The sequence below is a fragment of the Erinaceus europaeus genome, chromosome 13 (assembly GCF_950295315.1).
Source record: "Erinaceus europaeus chromosome 13, mEriEur2.1, whole genome shotgun sequence".
In the NCBI taxonomy this organism is placed as follows: Eukaryota; Metazoa; Chordata; class Mammalia; order Eulipotyphla; family Erinaceidae; genus Erinaceus; species Erinaceus europaeus.
This window is the reverse complement of record NC_080174.1, coordinates 53,115,010-53,130,988: the sequence shown is the minus strand read 5'-3', so window position 1 is coordinate 53,130,988 and position 15,979 is coordinate 53,115,010. Positions and strand designations below refer to the sequence as shown.

The following is a 15,979-nucleotide window of genomic DNA, read 5'->3' as shown; positions in this document are numbered from 1 at the left end:
TTATAAATGGGATCATTTCCTTGAGTTACCTTTCCTCTGCGCCATCTTTTTTATAAAGAAATGTCACAGATTTATGAGTATTGATTTTGTAGCCTGATACTCTACTGAATTTATTGACTTCCAGTAGTTTTTTTTGGCAGCATTTTTGGGGTCTTCTAGGTATAACAGCACAGTGTCTACAAATAATGATAATATAACTTCATCCTTTCCAATCTGAATTCTTTTGCTATCTCTTTCGTGCCTGATTGCAACAGCAAGGACTTCTAGGGCTGTGTTGAATAGTAGTGGTGAGAGTGGATATCCTTTCCTCATTCCTGATTTTAGGGGGAAAGCTTTCAATTTTTCCCTGAACTTGATGTAGTTATGGGTCTGTCATATATAGCCTTTATTATGTTGAGAAATTTTCCTTCCACCCCCAATTTCTAGAGGTCCATTATCAGAAATGGGTGCTGGACCTTATCAAATGCTTTTTCTTTTTTTCTTTTTTTTGCATCAATTGATATGATCATTGCCGGGCTAGCATTGGGATGCCTCTTCCCGGGCACGTATTCTCTGGGTTGGAGAGAACGCAACTGGAGCCAGCCTGGGCTGCTACTCACTCAGCAACACGAGGGAGATGACTCAGGAACAGACTCATGGTGGTGAGGCAATTTAATTCTTTATTGATCAGAGAGCCAAGGCTTTTAAAGGGCAGACCTGGAAGTGGCAAGTCGGAAAAGGAAATGGCTAGGAAAGGGGCAGAGAAAGGCAAAATGGAGCTGGAAAGGTAGGAACTTCCTTAGCCACTATTGTAAGGGTTTTAACTGGTAGGACTAATAATACCCTGGAGGTAGGGAGGGTCTTGAGGGTAGAAAGAAGATAGATAAATGAATGGAATGAGTGGGGATCTTTCAGGCAAAACAATGATTATGTAGATAATAAGTCTGATAAGACTAGAGGATGGATGTTCCCTCAAGTCAAGCCCTGCCAAGCTCAACCACATCCTCACAATTTCCCGACATCTCCTCCTTTCTTTTTATCTAATGGCCATAGTATCAGGAATGCAGGGTGCTTTGTGAGGCAGGGAGTCTGATAAGATGGGGCAAACCTTTGGGGTTACTCCTGTCCCTCCTTTCTCAACCTCTCGATAGAGAGACTGACAGGATAGATGCACTCCTCAGGTCAAGCCCTGCCAGGCTCTACCACATCCTCACAATTTCCCAACAGATCATGTGATTTTTATCTTGTTTTTGTTGATATAGTGGATTACACTGATTGACTATGGATATTGAACCATGGCTGTTTCCCAGGGATGAATCCCACTTATCTTGATGATTATTCTCTTAATATATTGTTAGATTTGAATAGCCAAGATTTTGTTAAAGATCTTTGCATCAATGTTCACCAGGGATATGGGTCTATAGTTTTCTTTTTTGGTGGAGTCCTTTCTGCTTTGGAGATCAGAGTGATATTAGCCTCATGTGTTTGGAAGTGTTCCCTCGTATTCTGTTTTCTGGAAGAGTTTGAGGAAAATGGGTATTAGTTCTTCTTTGAATGTTTTATAAAATTCATAGCCATCTGGACCTGGACTTTTGTTCTTGGGGAGTCTTTTGATTTGTTTTAATATCTGCACTAGTGATTGGCCTGTTAAGTTTAATTACTTCTTGTGTCAAGGTTGGCGGTTGGTATGACTCTAAGAATATGTCCATTTCTTCTAAATTGTCAAGATTATTTCCATATAGATGTCCATAATAGTCTTATGATCTTTTGTATCTCTTATTCTTCTATTGTAATATCTCCTCTTTCTTTCTGAGTGATTTTACCATAGTTTTCTTTTTCTCTTAATGAGTATAGCTAGTGGCTCGTCTATTTTATCCTTTCAAAGAACCAACTTTTGGTTTCATTAATCTTCCTGATGGTATTTTTGTTTTCTGTTTTGATGATTTCTGCTCTGATTTTAGCTATTTCCTGTTTTCTGCTGATTTGGATCTCTTTGTTGCTCTGTTTCTAGTTGGTTCAATTGAGCTGTTAGGTGGTTTATTAGTGATTTCTTTATTAATGTGGGTCTGTATTGCTATAAACCTCCCTATTTATATATATATAATTACTCAAAAATACTCCATTTATTTAGATTTCTATTTCTTTATTCCCTTTTGTTGCCCTTTTTTTTGGTGTGTGTTGTTGTAGTTATTATTGTTGTTGTCGTTGTTAGGACAGAGAGAAATGGAGAGAGGAGGGTAAGACAGAGAGGAGGAGAGAAAGACACCTACAGACCTGCTTCACTGCTTGTGAAGTGACTCCCCTGCAAATGGGGAGCTGCAAGCTCTAACCAAAATCCTTACGCTGGTCCTTGTGCTTTGCACCACCTGCGCTTAACCCGCTGCACTACTGTCTGACTCACTTAGCTTTCTGACTTTGTGCTTGCACCTTCAACAATTTTCTGCTCTTCATTAAGGAAAGCACACCTGATCCTGTCACAGATACACTTAGTGTGCACATGAAACTACCACAGGCCCTGCCGTCATGCTTTCTTTTTTATTATTTTTTTCTCCTATAGCATCTTTATATATTTTTTTATTAAAGATTTAATTTATTTATCAATGAGAAACATAGAAGGAGAGAGAAAGAACCAGGCGTCGCCCTGGTACATGTGCTGCCGGGGATTGAACTTAGGACCTCATGCTTGAGAGTCTGATGCTTTATCCACTGTGCCACCTCCCAGACCATGCTTTTTTGTCTTGACAGTCTCTTAAGGACTTTAGGCCTCACTGCACGAACCCTGCAAAGTCGGCCTGGGCAGATGCCACATGCAGATTTGGGTGCCTTCCCAACCTTCTTGGTGTAAAGGTAAACAGTTCTATTATCTGAGGTTCGTGACAGTCTAGTTTTGCTAGAGGCTGTGTTACAGGACAGCCTACGTTGGTAGGTCATGCGTTGGATCATTGTGAATGCCTGTCAAAAGCCGCTCAGGCAAGAGGAAAAAGGAAGCCTAAAATTCCCTCTTAAGACTGCGTTTGTTGGGAGTTGCTGGTCAGTGGCATTCCTGATTGAGCACACACATTACCATGTTCAAGGACCTGGGTTCAAGCCCCAAGTCCTCACCTGCAGGAGGAGGAAGCATCCCAAATGGTGAAACAGTGCTGCAAATGTCTCTCTTCTCTCTTCTCTAATTTCTTCCCCTAATTTCTCTCTGTCCTGTCAAATAAAAAAGCAAGGGAAAGGATGGCAGCCAGGAGTGGTGGATTTGACACATAGGCATCAAGCCCCAGCAATAACAATGGTGGCAACAAAGTAAAAGAATAAATAAATATAAAGGTGCAGGGGCCTGGGGAGAGAGAATGGTTATGCAAAAAGATATTCATGGCTGAGGCTCCACAGTCTCAGGTTCAGTCCCCAGCAGAACCATAAGCCAGAGCTGAGCAGTGCTGGGGGAGGGAAGGTATAGGATATCATACATAATGTGTTTATTTGCATGAACACAGAATACATTTTATACCATGCATATTACTAGACTATCTGGATCCTAATATGTGGAAGAAATGATTATCTTCAAAGAGAGGGAAATTGGATGGGGGCTAAGAAAGAAGGAAAGATTACTGATCTGGGAAGTTGCAGAAGATAAAGCATTGGACGGACTCTCAAGCATGAGGTCCTGAATTGGATCCCCAGTAGCGCATTGTACCAGTGATGTCTGGTTTTCTCTCTCTCTCTCCCTCTCTCTCTCTCTCTCCTTTCTCACAGAATAAATAAAATCTATAAAAAAAAAAAGAAGAAGAAAGATGTGTAGTCTATTCTGATACAACATATGCTTCTGGAAAACAAGTTAGCTCATATGTAAACACAGAGAAATTATGTCTGGCTTGCTGTTGTTACAGGGGTTTCACTGCTCCAAGCTAATTTTTTCAGCTAGATGGAAAGAGAAAGGGAAAGACAGACAGAATTATGTGGGCCTCTGCCCACATAATTATGTGGACTCGGAGACAGACAGACAGAATATCAGGTTCAAAACCTGTCCTTCCCAGAAGCTGGTGATTCACTGGGGGGGACTCTTTCAACATGGGCAACAAGAGGGAATAAATAAATATTTAAAAAAATTTAAAAAAAGAATTATGTGGGGGCTGGCTTCCACCTGGGTTATAAACATGGCAAAGTGGAAACTGTCAGTTTGACACAGATTTACTTTGACTCATACATGATTTTCTTCAGTCTATTACTGCTTTACAGCCAATAAAAGCAGCTAAATACAAAGAACACTAATACAAGTGAACTCTTTTATAATTCATTTTTAAAAGACTTATTATTTTTTCTTTCATGAGCCACAGAAGGAAAGACACCAAAGCATTAGTATGTGGTGGTACTGGGGATTGAATCTGAAACCTCTGGGGCCTCAGGCATGAAAAATCTAGTGTGCTATCTCTTCACTATCTCCCCAGCCTAAGATGTCATTTTCTAGAAACATTTTAATGTAAAGTTCTATGTTCATTAGGATATTTTCTCCTTACAGCAACTTTATTTTTTATTTATCGCTTGGGACTCTGTGTCTGCACGATCCTACTGTTACCAGCTGACGTTTTTGTTTGTTTGTTTGTTTGTTTTTGCCTCCAGGGTTATTGCTGGGGCTCAGTGCCTGCACCATGAATCCACTGCTCCTGGAGGTCATTTTTTCCCTTTTGTTGCCCTTGTTGTTGTAGCCTTGTTGTGGTTATTATTGTTGTTGTTGATGATGTCGTTGTTGGATAGGACAGAGAGAAATGGAGAGAGGAGGGGAAGACAGAGAGGGGGAGAAAAAGATAGACACCTGCAGACCTGCTTCACCGCCTGTGAAGGGACTTCCCTGCAAGTGGCGAGCTGGGGGCTTGAACCGGGATCCCCACGCCAGTCCTTGCACCTTGTGCGCTAAACCCGCTGCCCTACTGCCCGACCCCCCCTTTTTTTTTTAGATGAGAAACAGAAGAGAGAGGGTAAGGGTGGACAGAATAATGGTTATAATGGTTATGCAAAGAGTCTCTCATGCCTGAGGATCCAAAGGTCCAGGTTCAAACTGACCCCCAGCCCCACAAGCCAGAGCTGAGCAGTGCTATGGTAAGAGAGACACACACAGAGAGAAGAGAATTAGAGGGAGAAAGACAAAGACAAAGAAAGACAGCACAGCACTGCTCCTCCACTCATTAAGCGGCTTCCTTGTGTTGGTGCTCCCACGTGGTGTCTGGGCTTAAATCTGGGCCCTCACATCTGGGAAAGTGTGCCGTCTACCAGATGAGCCTTGTGCATGGGTGATGTGTCTGCTTGATTGGCTACTCCCCCACTCAGCAATGCCATTTTTATCTTAAATATACAAACAGAGATTAAGTTCTCGGGGCCAGGCGGTGGCACATCAAGTTGAGCTCATACAGTACTAAGTGCCAGGACGAGCTCAAGGAATCCGGTTGGAGCCCCTGGCTGTCCACCTGCTTGGGGGGAGGGGTGTCACTTCACAAGTGGTGAAGCAGATCTTTCGGTGTCTATTTTTTCCCTATCTTCCCCTCCCCTCTCAATTTCTCCTTGTCCTATCAAAGAAAAAAAAAATCAGAAAAAAAAAAAAAAGGCCATGGGAGCAGTGGATACATAGTGCAGGTGCTGAGCCCCAGCAATAAAGCTGGAGGCAAAAAAAAAAAAAAAAGAGATTAAGCTCTAATTTAGAAATCAGAGGCTTCTTTAAAAAAAACTTCATTGTTCTTATCCTACTTTTTTTTAAATAAATAAAAAAAATTTAAAAAAAACTTCATTGCAAAGTAATGTCTGTTTTGCAATTGATTCTTTAAAAAAAAACTCAGAAATATAATAATGAGCGTCTGTTGTTAGAAGGTTTAGCAATCAGTTAAAATATCAAGTATTGGTGATGACTCAAAATAGTGTTACATAAGCCTACAACGGACATTTTCTTACAAGATTGCTTTCACAAATAAATATGTAAAAAGATCCATGTCTGGGAGTCAGGTGGTAGTGCAGAAGGTTAAGCGCAGGTGGCGCAAAGCACAGAGACCGGTGTAAGAATCCCAGTTAAGGATCCCAGTTCGAGCCCCGGGCTCCCCACCTGCAGGGGAGTCGCTGCAGGTGGTGAAGCAGGTCTGTAGATGTCTCTTTCTCTCCCCCTCTGTCTTCCCCTCCTTTCTCCATTTCTCTCTGTCCTATCCAACAACAGCATCAATAACAACAATAATAATAACAACAATAAACAAGGGCAACAAAAGGGAAAATAATCATTAAAAAATATATATATAAATATCCATGTCTACATTCTATTATTCTATAGATACCTTCTGACCATCTAAGAACTTCACTATTTTATTTCTCTTCTAAGAAGAGAAAGAAAAAAAAAGTTGGAGAAAACAACTGGATAATGTAAAACACAGAATTCTTCCCAACTACTTAAATCAAACTGATATTCCAAATTAATGCACATAACTTATTATATCCAAATCACAAAACACCCACATTTAAGATATAAGAGAAAGCAAGTTGTGTTCTGCTAAATCTCAGTAAGCCTTTTTTTTTTTTTTTTTAATCAGTGGCTAGTCAAAGAGAGCCATTAATACTGACACAAATAGTGACAGAAAACTACAGAATCTCCCAAATACAGAAAGGCTGTTCATATATCCTAACAGCATAACCATTATGACTGAAAAACTATACACTGAGAAGTGTTATGCATGTACAAACTACTGCATTTACTGTTAACTATGAAACATTAATCCCCCCATACAGAAATTTAAAAGATTTTTTAATTTAAAAAAAGAAAAGAAAAACTACTCACTATTCTTTCTCACATCTGTCTTATTAATAAGCCAAGAATAAGGATCTATCGAGTATCCCAGACAACTGAAACAAGAATGTCTGGGAATGTTGTTCATCCCAACAAACTGAGACTAAACAGGCTTGGGAAAGCTAGCAGTCTTAAGTTCCTTTTTTGTTTTTACCTTCACCAAAAATAGAACTATAAAATATCCCTTTCCCCACCCACTAAAATATTAATAAAGTATGATGCTAATTTGCATGTAAATCCTGAGTACAACCTATGAACCATCTGCCCAGTCCAGGATCCTAGTTGGTTTTTTTTTGTTATTATTATTCATTTTTATTGTCACTGTGAGTTTTCAGAATTCTTTTTTTTAATCTTTTATTTATTTATGGAGAGAGACGACCAGAAATTGAAAGGTGGAAATGGAGAGGGAAAGAGAGAGACACACCTGCAGTCCTGTTTCACCACTCATGAAGCTTTCCCCTTGCAGGTGGGGACTGGTGGCTTGAACCCAGGTCCTTGCCCACTACAACATGTGTAACCAGGTGTGCCACCACCAAGCCCCAGGATCCAACTTTTATTAGATTTACTTCATCTTTCACACACTCGTTTTTTTAAAACTTTATTTATTCCCTCTTGTTGCCCTTGTTGTTTATTGTTATTGTTGTTGTTATTGTTGTTGTTATTGCTGTCATTGTTGTTGGATAGGACTGAGAGAAATGGAGGGAGGAGGGGAAGATAGAGAGGGGGAGAGAAAGAGATACACCTGCAGACTTACTTCACTGCCTGTGAAGCGAACCCCCTGCAGGTGGGGAGTGGGGAGTGGGGGGCTTGAACCCGGATCCTTAAGCCTGTCTTTGTGCTTTGTGCCACCTGCACTTAACCCGCTGCACCACCACCTGGCTCCCACGCACTCAAGTTATTTTTGTTGTTGTTGTTTTTGTTTGTGTCTTTTGGTCTTCTCTGGAGCTCCACTGTTCTGGCCAGTCTTTTTCAGATAAGGAGAAACAAAAACAAGAAGACATAGGGAGAGAGGAAATGACACTACCAAAGCACTGAAGTTTCTTCCCCCAAGTGCAGTGGGAAGTGGAGTCAAACCTGAGACACATGCCTGGCAAAGCAAGCGCCTTCCCAGGTGAGCTATCTAGTTGGCCTAGCCATGCATAATTCTTACGCCTGCATCATGTTAATTAAAAGAGGGTTACATAAATGGTCTTCTTTTCCTTTTGTTTTAAAGTCTTTGTTCAGAAGAAGAAAGTTGCTTCTTGCCTCTTTTTCAGTAATCCCTCAAGGTACTCCAACAGAGACATTAAACTCGGTCAGAATAATATCGCATATTTTGGTAAATTCCACTGCCAGTAAAGAGCATCAAAAAGTAGACAACATAATAGTCACTTGAGAGCAGCAAGGGCTAAAATTTATGTAACAACCAGGTAGGAATATATATATATTTAAAATATTTATTTATTTATTGCCTTTTTGTTGCCCTTGTTGTTTTATTATTGTAGATATTATTGTTGTCATCGTTGTTGGATAGGACAGAGAGAAATGGAGAGAGGAGGGGAAGACAGAGAGGGGGAGAGAAAGAGAGACACCTGCAGACCTGCTTTATCATCTGTAAAGTGACCCCTCTGCAGGTGGGGAGCTGGGGGCTTGAACTGGGATCCTTTTACACCTGTCCTTGAGCTTTGCGTCACCTGCACTTAACCCGCTGCGCTACCGCCTGACTCCCAGGAGTATATTTTTTTTATAAAAAGTTTGAAAATATTTTTAAATAAAGTCACACTACAGTTTGTGGCAGAAGGCACTGTGCTTTTCGAGCCAAGAAAGAAAAATATCTACTCTTACCTTCAACTAACAATTCACAAACTGCTTTGACATTTTGATAGTCGTCTTAAACATTAAAAAGGTGAACAGATTATTTATCTTATATATTCATCCCTCAATGCCAGTCCCTATTCAGGGCGCCATTTGCCGGTCTAGCTTCACGGGCGGGAGACTGACGACCAGGGACTCATGGCTGAGCTGGGAAGCAGTATCTCATTTATTAATCAGATACATCGCCTTTTATGCATCTCTTCACTGGAAGTGGCAAGGGAAAGGAAATGACTAGGAGAGGGGGCGGAGCAAAAAAAGAGCCCAGACAGAACATAGAAAGCTTCCATCTAATCAATGGGGATTAAACCAATACCCTGCAGGCAGGGCAGGACCCAGGTAAAACAGTGATTATGCAAATAGACCACATCATAAGTAATACAAGCGAACCTAATGTGATGATCAAAACAGAAGGTCTTATAAGCAGAATTTAGAAGCATATCAACACCTCAACCCCAGGATTTTCTCTAGGGCTTCTCACCTACACCATTCTATTCCAGGTAGACTTTTTTTTTTAGATAGAGGATGAGAGACAAGCAGATTCAGAGAAAGGAGAAACACTACAGCACCATTTATGAAGCTTTTCCATTGTGCAGTTTTCACATGTGTTGGCTGGGGGCTCAAACTCAAGATTCTCATACATGTTATACCAAGTGAGTTATCTCCTGCCCCCTCCTTAGATATAGTTTTAAAAACTTGTGTTTGGGAGTATGGAAAATCCTTTAACAAATAAAAAAGGAAATACTTTGTGATCCAGCAGTACCACTCTTAGGTATTTATCAAAAGAACATTAAAATAGTAATTCAAAGAGACATATGCATCCCTATGTTCATAACTGCAGTATTCCAAAGAGTGGAAGCAGCCTAATGTCCATCGACACATGACTGGATAAGCTATGAGATATGTACTCTATGGAATACTACTCTGCAATTAAAATAGACGATATTGTGTCCTTGGGAACAAAATTGATGAAGTGGGAGTGATATGCTTAATGAAGTAAGGAGGTGAAAGGCAACTATTGTCAGTTTCACTCAAACATGGAATCCAGAGAACTGAAACACAAACTTGGGGTTAAAAAAGAAAACAAACAGAAGTCGGGCTGTAGCGCAGCGGGTTAAGCGCCAGTGGCGCAAAGCACAAGGACCCACGTAAGGATCCCAGTTTGAGCCCTGACTCCCCACCTGCAGGGGCATCATTTCACAGGCGGTGAAGCAGGTCTGCAGATGTCTTCCTCTCTCCCTGTCTTCCCCTCCTCTCTCCATTTGTCTCTGTCCTATCCAACAACAACGACAACAATAATATCTACAACAACAATAAAAAAACAAATGGCAACAAAAGGGAATAAATAAAATAAATATTTAAAAACCTATATAAAAAAGAAAACAAACATAAGAAATAACTGAACTGGGGGTCGAGCTGTAGCGCAAAGTGCAAGAACCTGCGTAGTAAGAATCCCAGTTCGAGCCCCGGCTTCCCCCAGCGGAGGGGGGTGTCACTACACAAGCGGTGAAGGCATCTTTCTCTCCCTCTGTCTTCCCTTCCTCTCTCGATTTCTCTCTGTCCTATTCAACAAAAATGACAACAATAATAATAACCACAACGATTAAAAAAAAAAAAGCAATAAGGGCAAGGGAATATTTTTTAAAAATATATTTTAAAAAAGGTGGGCAACAAAAGAGGGAAAACCAGCATCCAGGAGCAGTGGATTCATGTTGTAGGCACCAAGCCCTAGCAGTAACCCTGGAGGAAAAACAAAACAAAACAACAACAACAACAAAAAAAAACCTGAACTCTCTCTCAGACTAGAACTACGGTGGTTATTGTTGAGAAGTGGGGACACAGAATTTTGGTACCGGGTGTGGAACTACATATACCTGTACTCTTTTTAAAAAATTTTTAACTTTATTTTTATTTGATAGACATCCAGAAATTGAGAGGAATGGAGAGATGAAGAGGGAGAGACACCTGCAGCCCTGCTTCATCACTTGTGAAGCTTTCCCCCCGCAGGGGCTTAAACCCAGGTCCCTGAGCATTGTAATATGTGGGCTCAACTAGGTGCGCCACCACCTGACCCCTCCCTTTATTCTTATAATCTCGTGAACCACTATTTTAAAAAAATGTGTTGGAGGCCTGAGAGGTGGTGCAGTGGCTACCATGTTGAACCTCCAAGCAGGTCACAAGTTGAAGAGTTCAATCCCAGTATCACGTATGCTGGAGCAAAGCTCTAGCTCTCTCCTTCCCTCTCTCATTAATAGAAACATTTTGTGGTGCTGATGTCTGATTTCATTACTCCTTGACCACTTTTTAAAATTCATTTGAGTTACATTGGACAGAGAGTGAAATGGTGGTCTGAGTGGAGACAGACCCCACCATACACAGAATTTCACAACGGTAAGGGGTAACAAGCCTTTACTATTTACAACTTTAAAAATGGCAGCTCCAATGCAACCAGTACCACCTTGACATGTTTCACTTCAGATTGTGTCCAGAGGTGTCAGATGTGGAATGTCAACCCTCCAGCTTCATTACTCAGCCACCAGCTTCCAGATGCTACCATGATGTCAACTGGACTTCCCTGGGCAGAGGACTCCACCAATATGTCCTCAAGGCCCACTTCCCCAGAGCCCTGCCCCAATAGGGAAAGAAAGAGACAGGCTGGGAGTATGGATTGACCTGTCAACGCCCATCAGTGGGGAAGCTATTACAGAAGTCAGACCTTCCACCTTCTGCATCCCACAATGACCTTGGGTCCATGCTCCCAGAGGGATGAAGAATAGAAAAGAATAGAAAAGCTTTCAAAGGAGGGGATGGGATACAGAGTTCTGGTGGTGGGAACTGTGTGGAACTGTACTCCTCTTATCCTATGGTCTTGTCAATATCACCATTTTATAAATAAAAAAAAAATTAAATGGCAGTGCAATTTCAGAATTACACAAATAAACGATAAACAAGCAAAATCTTAAACTCTTGGCAGTCTAGACAAACCTTTTGAAAAAGATATGAAATGAAGGCAAGGAGAAGCTGAAAGAGAAATAAGTGATAGAAGCGGATTTGAGAAAATTCCTTTTAGTAAGCACTCTAGCCATCCCACCTCTACAAGTTGAGTGCTTTTTTAGTAATTTGGCAACTAAACTCATTTATTTAATATTATTTTGAAAAATTTTTATTATCTTTATTTACTGGATAGAAATAGCCATAAAAATGGGCAGGGGTAGAGAGCATGATGGTTAAGCAAACAGATTCTCATGCCTGAGGCTCCAAAGTCACAAGTTCAATCCCCTGCACCACCATAAGCCAGAGCTGAGCAGTGCTCTGGTAATTAAAAAGAAAGAGCCAGAAAGAAAGAAAGGAAGAAAGAGCCAGAAAGAAAGAAAGAAAGAGCGAGAAAGGAAGGAAGGAAGGAAGGAAGGGAGAAAGAAAGAAAGAAAGAAAGAAAGAGCCATAAATTGAGAGGGTAAGGGAAGATGGAGAGGGAGGGAGAAAGAGACACCTGCAGCCCTGCTTCACCACTCGTGAAGCTTTCCCCCGCAGGTGTGGACCAGGGGCTCGAACCAGGGTCCTTGCGCACTGTAACATGTGCGCTCAACCAGGAGCACCTGGTCCCTTATATAATATTTTTTATCCTAGATATGTTACTGGTTTGTTTTATACAACTTTTTCTTATATTGACGCAACTCTCAAATTGGCAAAGTGAGATGTGAAATTTAGGATTTAGGATACAGTTTAAAGTTTAAGCACCCTTCCAATATTTTGAAAGCTAATTTTGTGTATTTGTAACCTGGTGAAGTCTACGTTCAAATTTAACATGCTGAGTGTGATCATTTGGAAGGGAAAACATTATGTAATACCTATTTTATGTCTCTTAGTCTAAAACTATAATGAATACATTTTTCTTTTAAAAATATGTACATACATCTATACATCCCACGTTACAATGGTTCTCAACATTGCCGTTTTTCCGAAGAACAAAAAACGGTTTTCCTTACATTTCATGTTTCTAGGACTATGCCAACTGTTTGTCTAGAGAACAGGATGGGGGTGGGGGTTGCTGTCAGCAATTTCAAGATGCAGCTCCTCACATAAGTAAACGGTGATCCGGGCTGCGAATGGCATTTCGAGGACGCGGGGGACCGTCTTCCAAGCTGCTGCAAACCTCAGAGCACAACTGGGGGAGGGCAGGAACCCAGAGCACCGAGCATCTGCCGCGCTGCGGGGACATCTGTCTCCAACGAATTCTCACCCGTCATCTCCAAGTCGCTTCGCAGCTGCCCTACCGGGACCCTCTGCGTCTCCAGCCGGCATCACGGGGTAACCTTCCGGCATCCAGAGCGGAGCGCGGCGCCCGGTCACCGCGCGCGAGTCCCGCCCCGCTGTCTCGCTTTCTCAGTGGCCGCAGCCGCCCGCGGAGGGGCCGGGCGAGGGGCGGACACCGCACACACCTGGGCCCCGGCTGCCCGAGCGCCGCCGCTCCGCGGACACCCCCACACACACCCCCAGGCGCGGCCACTCACCTGCGGAGCCGATTTCCATTCATGGAGCTGGGGGGAGAGCCTCGCGCGAGAAGGGCGCCCGCCGCGGGGAGCGAGGAGCCGGCGCAGGGGCGACGCGGGGCGACGCGCACCCTCACTCGGCCCCGCGGCGGGGTGGCGACGGCTCCTCCGCAGCAGCTGCGCTCCGAAAGCTCTCGGCGGGGAGAGCCGCCGTCGGGAGGCGGCACACGGCCCCGGCGGGAGGCAGCAGAAGCGCGAGGGAGGCGAGAGGAGCCCAGCGAGGAACTTGCGTCGCCCGCGGCCGCTGCCGCTCCACGACTGCGGCGCCGCCGCCGCCGACCTCCCCGGGGCCGTCCCCGGAAGCCCACTGGCGTCAGTTCCGCTGCCCCGCTCGCCGGGCGTCCGAGCCGCTCCTGTCCGCCCCGGGCGGTGCGGGCGCGGCGAGCGCGGAGGACGCAGGGGGGGTAGCGGAGCCGCGGCCGAGCAGGGGCGGGGCCTGGAGAGCAGCGAGCGCGGGGCGGGTCCTCCGTGGGCCTTGCGGGCCGGAGACAACCCCGCGGGGCCGGGCTTAGGGCGCTGGCTGCCTGTGGCAACGTCGCGGAGAGCGGCGGGGTTGACCTGGGAAGGTGTCCGCCTCGGGCGTGACAACCAGCCTGATCTGCGGGACGCGGATATGCGGCCGGCGTGGCCCTGGACTGAGACACGTCTCGAGAAGGACGCCACTCACTCTCGAACCCCTGAACTGCGCTTGTTGGAAGGACCACAGTCCTCAAGTCTAAGGGGCTGATTTGACCACCCTGTTACTGGGGTGTGTGCGTGTAATAATGTGCACGACACAGTTGATTAAGAAACCGACCGTAACACAAACACCAGATCGAAACTGTCTGTACTTGAAATTCTTTAATAGCGCCGGGTCACGGGGAGACCTTCCCGGGATCAAAACGCACAGGGTGGAGCAGCGTCCTTGGCAGGACTTGCCCGCATTCCATGCAGCCGCTGCGCGGGCTCCTCGTGCCGCCCGCCCGCAAAGCGCTTCCTCAATTCCTCCGCGCTTGCGGCTTCCGGTACGATTCCCTCAACCCGGGAGCCTCCTTTTTCTGCACCCTCACTTCTCACCCCGTAGCCGCAGCTTCATCAGCGAGGACTTTTCCAGACCACTGATCAATGGTGGGCCCCCCCGGGTTAATCGATTACCGGTTTCCCTTAGCCCCTCTGCCAACTTGCACTTTGTTAGTTTGTGGTGCGTCCCGCCCCCACCATCCCCTATGAGAAAGCCAGCCGGCCAGGGCCAGCCCACTAAGGAGTAACCCTTAACATTTGCTTTAACGAAGGGATACTATCTTACTCAGGTTGAAGAATGATTCGTGATTTGTCCCTATATTGCCAAGCATCAGTAATAATTAATTTTTAAAAAATCAAAATATGTGTACTTTTTAAATAGAAAATTTGGGACTAAGCAAGGTGGGGGGAAGACACACCAATCTTCAGTCCTGCTCCCCAACTCCGTCCCTGTAGGAATTTGCTCACTTGTTTCCTCATCTGAAGAATGAACAAAACGATAACGTCCCTGCAGTTGTATGACTAGATAATGTACATAAAGCGGGGGTTGGAGGGCTCCCTAAATTTTAGTGAACTTATGGTCCGGGAGATGGCACTGGATAAAGGATTAGACTCTCAAGCATGAGGTCCAGAGTTCAATCCCAGGCAGCACATGTATCAGAGTTATGTCTGGTTAGTTCTTTTTTTTTTTTTTTAAGCATTTATTTATTCATAAGAAAGGCGGTCTCTCTCCTATTTTCTCATTGATAAAATCTTTTCAAAATAATTTTTAGTGAATTTTAAAACTATTTGGTACATTCATCATCTTAAAGCACTTTTTACATTTGGATGCACTTATTAACTAAAATTCAATAAAGGGAGAATACTCAAGTCAACATCTTTGATGTCAATCTGCCTCACTCCTTCCTTCTTCCCCCTACTCCCTTGACTAAAAATGACCTCCCCAATTTAGAAATATCAATATCAATCACACTACGTGAAACACTATCTTGTTTTTCAACTCCTAACTATCCACAATAAGGTGGTAGTAGCATCAACTGATACAGCAAATATAAACTCTCTCACTCTCAATTCCCCTGATTCTTGAACTAGTCCCTAATAATTGCAGGCTTCTTCAGTTTCTTCCAGAATAAAAGTGGTGATGACCCCTGGAGGTGGGTGACTCTCTCCCTTGTTGACATTGCTGAAGCAGGACTCAAACCTACAATTTAAATTTATAAATAACAGTTTAATCTTCCAATCTACTTCTGGTATCCATAGACTTCACTTCTTTAGTGCACCCACATGGAAGGCTCATGAATTAAACAAAGTGGAAAGGCAAGAACATTTGAAATGATTATGTCCAAAGCAAAATAGTGCGTGCAGTCTCCTCTGACTGCACACCATTATTTTTGTATAACCTCAATTCCAAAAGAGTCTGCTCTTGAGAGTATAAAGCAGGTTCTTTGTGTATCTTGTTAACATAATCCTAATGTCTAGAGCAGTACTAGTGCCTGGCTTGTAGCAGCATTCAATAATTTGTTGGACAGATGGATAAATAGGTAGATAGATTAATGCACTTCAAGAATGGCGGCAGCAAAAAGGCTAAAACTCTGCCCTTAACCCTTGTGGCACCGGAAACTCAGAAGGGGGAGGTAGCTCACTAGGTGGAGCGGTTGCCTCCCGACACATGGGAGCTACTATGGCACCAGCAGCAGCCCTGTTGCTGTGATGCCTCTCCTTTCTTTATAAGAATAGAAAAGGTGGCCTCAGGCGGTAAAATTATACATGTGTGAGGTCCTCATTCTGCAACAATTAG

The 15,979-nt window shown here is 43.6% G+C and overlaps 1 protein-coding gene across 1 annotated transcript in view; it reads right to left on the bottom strand.

Annotated features, from left to right (window-relative positions):
• AGO3 (argonaute RISC catalytic component 3) overlaps positions 1-13,827 on the bottom strand; it is a 104,026-nt gene extending 90,199 nt beyond the window's left edge. Inside the window, exon 1 of the mRNA XM_060205875.1 lies at positions 13,144-13,827. Coding sequence (XP_060061858.1) covers positions 13,144-13,162 — 19 coding nt within the window. The 5' untranslated portion in view covers positions 13,163-13,827. The remainder of the gene's footprint in view (positions 1-13,143) is intronic.
• Between the last annotated feature and the right edge of the window lie 2,152 nt (positions 13,828-15,979).